General features: G+C 34.7%; 1 protein-coding gene across 1 annotated transcript in view; it reads right to left on the reverse strand.

The window, feature by feature from the left end:
• Positions 1-1,661: 1,661 nt before the first annotated feature.
• Positions 1,662-6,259, reverse strand: part of LOC111403364 (proteasome subunit beta type-5-like) — a 5,621-nt gene continuing 1,023 nt past the window's right edge. The window contains exons 2-8 of the mRNA XM_023031847.1: positions 5,980-6,104; positions 5,773-5,902; positions 3,993-4,099; positions 2,740-2,874; positions 2,562-2,665; positions 2,128-2,228; positions 1,662-2,024 (exon numbers count right to left, since the gene is read on the reverse strand). Coding sequence (XP_022887615.1) covers positions 1,897-2,024; positions 2,128-2,228; positions 2,562-2,665; positions 2,740-2,874; positions 3,993-4,099; positions 5,773-5,902; positions 5,980-6,090 — 816 coding nt within the window. The 5' untranslated portion in view covers positions 6,091-6,104 and the 3' untranslated portion in view covers positions 1,662-1,896. The remainder of the gene's footprint in view (positions 2,025-2,127; positions 2,229-2,561; positions 2,666-2,739; positions 2,875-3,992; positions 4,100-5,772; positions 5,903-5,979; positions 6,105-6,259) is intronic.

Below are 6,259 nucleotides of genomic sequence, written 5' to 3' on the forward strand. Positions count from 1 at the left end.
AAGCCATGTCAAATGAATCCTAGTTGTTGATCATGTAAGTGGGCGTGGATTGAAGATGAAATAAGAGAAAAATAAAGTGAAGGAAATATATGGGCACCTAGGCATCCAAGAAACAACCCAGAAATCGGCAAAGAACTCGGCCCCATGCTAGCAAAAAAGCCCATCGAATCTTGAAATATGGATTTGGCTTTTGGATAAGTGTAAGTGTATAAGCAGCCTTCCACCCTGTACCATTGGAAGCATAACCTGCGATTTACCTTCCTCACGATACTCAGGGCAGGGGCGGTGGAGGACCCTTAAGGTTGGGGTTTAACCTTTTTTTAAAAAAAAAAGCCCATCGCAGCACTTGGAGTGAGAAAATTAGAATTTTTTTAAAAAAATTCGGTCCGATCCAACTCCGACTTGTCTTGAAACTTAAGGGATTACAAATACAAACTTCAAGACCTACTTTGGAGGGGGAAAACGGCTCAAGAGGCAAATAAAGAAGAGATTGATGGAGAGCAAGAACAATAACAATTAGGAGGAGAATTCAAGCGACAAATCAGTTTTTCTTATTTTTTTTTCTTCTCCATGTTCTTTTTATTTAGATTGGATTACATCGTTTTTTTTAATCATAAACTAAATTCTAAATTAGGGTTGATGTAACCAAACTTGAGACATATTTGAATTCTAATATAGTAATTTTTTTTTTCCTGTTAGTTGAATTGTGTTGACTCTAGCGCATTGCTTTCAATTACTTAATCAATAGTTAAATGATTTGATGCTTTAAACTTTGATATTCGAGAGAGGTAAATTTAGGCGAGATCTAAGAATAATATAACCTAGATTTTGTAGGTTTCGGAGAAAATATGAAATCTTTGTAGCTTATCCCATTTAAGGACTGCATACTTGATAAATTTTTTTTTTTTAATTTGAAATAGAGATATTAAAATTAAAATATAGAGATATGTTCTATTCGGCACTCGAAAGAGAAAATAGAATCAATCTAAGGTTCTTATCTATAAACTTAGGAAAAATTGATAGAAGTAAATATAAAAGTAGAAAAACATTATTGATAATGCGGTGAAATGATTCCTCGGATTTTTCACGTTGATAAATCTCTTACAATTTGCCTTATTTTACTTGAACTGTCCTACATCCATATTAGATTAGTGTCGAAATATCGATCTTAACTTAATTTTTCAGATAAAGTAAAAGTTAAAATAATCATAATACTTAGTAGAAATTAAATATCAATTCTTGTGAATTCAACACTCTAATCCTTTTCATATATTGCAAAACTTGAAACTATACACTTGCAGCATAATCACATCATAGAAAACTTATAACACTTGCCAACCAAGAACAATTTTCCTAGACAAAAGGATGGGATAATGAAAAAATAGAAGAAAGAACCATTTGCTTCATAATAAAGATATATTCAAGTAACAATCCCATCTACCATTCCTTAGTGGTTTCAATAAAGTGAAATGCTTTAAATTAGCTACAAAGCAAAAGTTGTTAATGCACATTCTTCTACCATTATTATGAATGCACTTCTCCAATTTACTTTTATCGTGATAATGAAATGCAATTCTTTTGACAATTGGACGTGAGATTATAGATTGAATTAGAAACAATCAGAGAAATCAGCCAGCTCGTATTGTAGTTGTAGACTGGTCGAGTCAAGTTGAGCTTCGTTGCCAATGGTAGTCTCAAAGTCAATAAGGTATTCAATATCGAAGAAATGAGAAAGGTGTGCAATTGTAATCTAATTTTGAGTCGCAAACAAAGTCCCCACAATTGCATCAAGAAGGGTAGGACTTAAACTTTCATCAAGAAGCAAAACAAGTTCAGCATGTTCAATGCGATAAATGTCATTCAGATGCACACTAGCAAATATTCTACATCGTTCTTTCAGGCCACTGACAGTTCAGCCATCTCTTGTTCTACAACTTCTGTTTCGACTGGATAGTATTTGTAGTGAAGTTCTCCAACATCATCGCCAGATAGCTTTGTCCATCCATTTGGTCCAACATGATAAACTGCAATAACCCCAAGATATGTTTGAACAGGTATTCGCACAGAAAAAAAAATGAGCGTATAAAGAGTAAGAAAACAAGGAGATTAAGGGGACGAGTGCATTACCGCTGGCAACACCACCACTGGCTCCATCACGGAATGTTGCATGGTAAATAGCTCGTCTAGCCAACTCTGCAGCTTCTTCAACAGACATATCATAATGGTAGCTAGACAATTACAACGAAAACAACATTAAGGTTTGCCTATAGAAATTTCATTAGATTAAAACTGAAAAGTGAATTCAGAAGTGGATAGTACTAACTAATTCCAAGTCATGGAAAAGTTAGGAGAAAAGTCATCTATGAGAGGCGCAATGTATATAGTTTATACACAATAAGAGGCAACAAGCAAAGGTGATGCATAAATTACTAGTAAAATATAGAAGTTTTGTGCAAGAAAACATTGCAGCAATTCTTGAAACTAGTTTCATATCACGATTGAGTATACAATGGTCAAGAGAAAATTGTGAAACACTCACAACAGGGAAATGAATAACTCACCCACTGTCCAAAACACCGTAAGCATATGGTGAACCAGATCCAACTGAGAATCTAGTTCCTTTCAGCCTTCCTCCTTCACTGTCCACATAATACAGGCCAGGACCCTACACCAAAGTGCCAAAGCATTAGAAACATCCAAAGGATGCAGGTCAATGGCATGGTATATTCCACCAGTTACCTTCTCATCCCAGCCAGCTATCATAGTTCCAACAGACAAACCCATTCCCCGATAAGAATAGAGAATGTTAGCCAGCAACTTTGAGGCTCCAGTTACTGATATTCTTCTCTTATTTGCCAGTTCATGCAATCGACACTAAAGTATGCAGGATCACCATCAATTAGAATTATTGTAGGGAAACGAATATAATAATCTTGTATTCGTACAGTGGAACTCAAAAACAAAGTAACAAATATAATATTTAACCATTGATGTTCAAACTGAAACCTCAAACTTAGCCGATATATACTATCTCCGGGGATGTGTTTGCACCCCAAGCAATTGCAGAAAACAAATAATAAGCCACCAAACAGCATCCAAATCATACAACTGGCAAATTCTCTAGAAACCATAAGTTGTAGCCAACTAGTTCATATAATAATGTCATAAGAATGTAACACATTTTCATGGACATTCAAAGTTTTAGATGCATACAAATGTTGCACCATTGAAGAGTTGAAAACACAGGCAAGTTAAAATTAGCAGATTCTTGCTTAGGAATTAGATTTGTATCATATTTCCACTCTCATATTACGTTGTCATCCTCTTGCACCAGGGTACACATTGAGATTTCAAACTAAAGAGGCATAACCAATCATTGCAACGATTGAGACTGCAATGGAAAATTTTCTATCAATCATCCTCATCTTATTTATTGACTTTAACGTGACAAGATATACCTATAATTATCACAGAAAATAAGTTGGGAAAAAAATTGTTCAAAAAAGGATCCAAAAGGAGAATGGGAAAAAAATGATCAAAAAAGAGTCCAAAAGAAGAATGAAAGGGATGAGAAGCTCTCCAATTCTTTATATTTATGATTAGTTTTCATTTGCCGGAATCAAAATACTATTTAAGAGTTTATAGCAAAAATCAGAATCCTTTTTAATTAGAATTTAATAGTCCAAAAATATAAAACATATCAGTTAATGCACCAGAAAAAGGCAGAAAACACGTGTTGACATTTCCATATTATAAGTTAACTCGTTTGACAAGCTGAATTTTAAAGTGATGAGAAAAAATTATTATTTTCGAGCAATATTATTCAAGAAGACATGACAGTTTAAATTGTCACAGTAATCAATGCCAGAGGAAGCAACCACCTAATTAAGAATAATGCTTTAATCTTTATAGCTATAATCAATATTTATCTTCCTTATTGACAATGAGGACGACAAATCAAACAGTATCAGAGGTAAATTCAATTCAAATACCTTAACACCCAGATTCCTGTGCCAGAACTGGCAGTCAGCAGCTCCTCCAGCCATTGTGCCAAGCATGTATGGATTAATTTCAATGATTTTCTTAACAGATTGTGATGCTGACACATACATGAATAGGCAAACCAAATCAAATATGAACATGGGAAGGAAATATGATAGTGGTTAAATAGCAAAGAATTATCAGATAAAGAATATTACTATTTACTGAATCACCAGAGAACATAATTCCATGGGAACATAACAAGAACATCCGATCTATTTTTAGTTGAACATTTCTTTATTCACCTCAATGTACCACAAGCAATCGATAAATGTCAATATATTAAACTCAGATCCATAAAATACATGAGTATGAATTTGCAACTCCCGAAAGCATAACAATATAATGCAGATATGAAACATATAAATATATAATGTCATAGCACAACTGTTGCATAGATTTCAAATGCATGCTAGTCCAGCTGATAGTTTCAGGACATCTATTTATCGTGACTCAGAAACAGATTAAATATTCTGGAGTTCCTTAAAATAAGAAAACATTTGAAGAGAATGGTCAAAGAAAAAAAATAGAAATCTCCATGAGAAATGGACGTATTGCTCAGGATATGAAGGTAAGTTGTCCCTCACTAAAAATTAGTTCTCAGTTTGAGAAAAACCCTGAGACACGGGTGCTCGAATCCATCTTATTGATCTAAAATTTGCATACATTCTGGCAGAATTTTCATTGCATTGATTTAATTTAACTAATCTAAGCAGCAGGGCATCCATAGACTTGCTTCACATTCCAACAATAAGTGTTTTTTCACTAATTTATATTGTTGAATAGGAAGAAATCTTTAACCACTGCCTATGTTGCACTGACACTCAAAATAGGGCGGCATGTTTAAGTTTGACACATTTTGTGTCGTGTCAAACACCAACACTACTTGAATGCTCCATGACATGGATCGATGAGTCATATGTTGTCTATATTTTATATACATTTTAAATTCCTATCTTTTATGCCCCACAAGACATTGGCACTTTCCGTCTACACCACTGCTGAATTTTAGCGCAAGCCAGGGTGCTATGTTAATAGGGAACGCAAAGCTGGCCAGCCAAACATAGCTTTAAGTATGAAGAATCTAGAAGCAGAGGTGTCTTGAGCTAGCTGAAACATCGTTGATGGACCATCACTTCAAACACGAAGGAAGAATCTAGATGAAACTAGTGCAAGCAACACCTTAAGCTTGATAGAAGCTTCTAGAAGGCAGCTAGTACAACATATTGGTGAAGTTATCTAGAGAATGCTATGTTGGTATTTTTGTAGAACAAAGAGGCAACATTCTAAGAGGCAAAATATAAGATTACCTGATACTCTGACAGTTCAAACTTCACATGCAAGGAGTCCAAACGTCACATGTAAGGGAACAAAGAAATAGAGACCAAAGAAGCTAGCATGTCCATGAGCATAGAGCACAACCATGTGGCTAACTTATTGTTAATGGTACATGTTAAAGCCTTTTAATATCGATGTCAGAAACTGATTAAGAATTTTACTTTGCTGCGTTGAATTGGAGCTTCAGAATTGGAACTAAAAAACCACAGTTAAACTACAGATATAATTCTTTTTCAAGACTCAATTTTCATCTCCAAATTCCTTGCAAACAAACAAAACTACACAAACATTCAGGTCCCTACACATTGAATTCCTTAAGACAACCCTCAAAATTCAAAATGCATCTTAACATTTATTACATGCCAAACCAAGCACTCAGTCAAAAAGGCTCACATATATATCCTCCCATGCTAGCACGCGAATCAGCAGCAACCATAACACCTTCCTTGAAAATAAAAGCTAGGGTAGTGGTTCCCTTTGCTGGCTTCACCATTTGGACGGCTTCTCTCTGAAACCCATCAAACTAAAATATCCCCAAAAAATGAGCATAAAGATTCTACACAACACTAACCAAACAGAAACAATTAAATCGGAACTCACATCACCAGTAATAGGAAGTTCAAACGAAAGAGGCTTTGAGATCTCGTCATGCTCTTTGATTACGCAAAGTGAGGCCAAGGGTTCCAGTCCGCTAAAGTCAATCGTCATCATTCAACTTTTTTCAACTGAAAATTAATCAATAAATTCTACATTAACTATTTATTCAGTTTACGCTACAACTGCAGCACATTATACAGTCACAGCATATTATTAAAACATAAAACCCAGAGATAGAGATAATTATAAGATTGTGAAAAATTCTATAGTCTCGGATTAACTA

Source organism: Olea europaea, chromosome 11, assembly GCF_002742605.1.
Source record: "Olea europaea var. sylvestris chromosome 11, O_europaea_v1, whole genome shotgun sequence".
NCBI classification, from domain to species: domain Eukaryota; kingdom Viridiplantae; phylum Streptophyta; class Magnoliopsida; order Lamiales; family Oleaceae; genus Olea; species Olea europaea.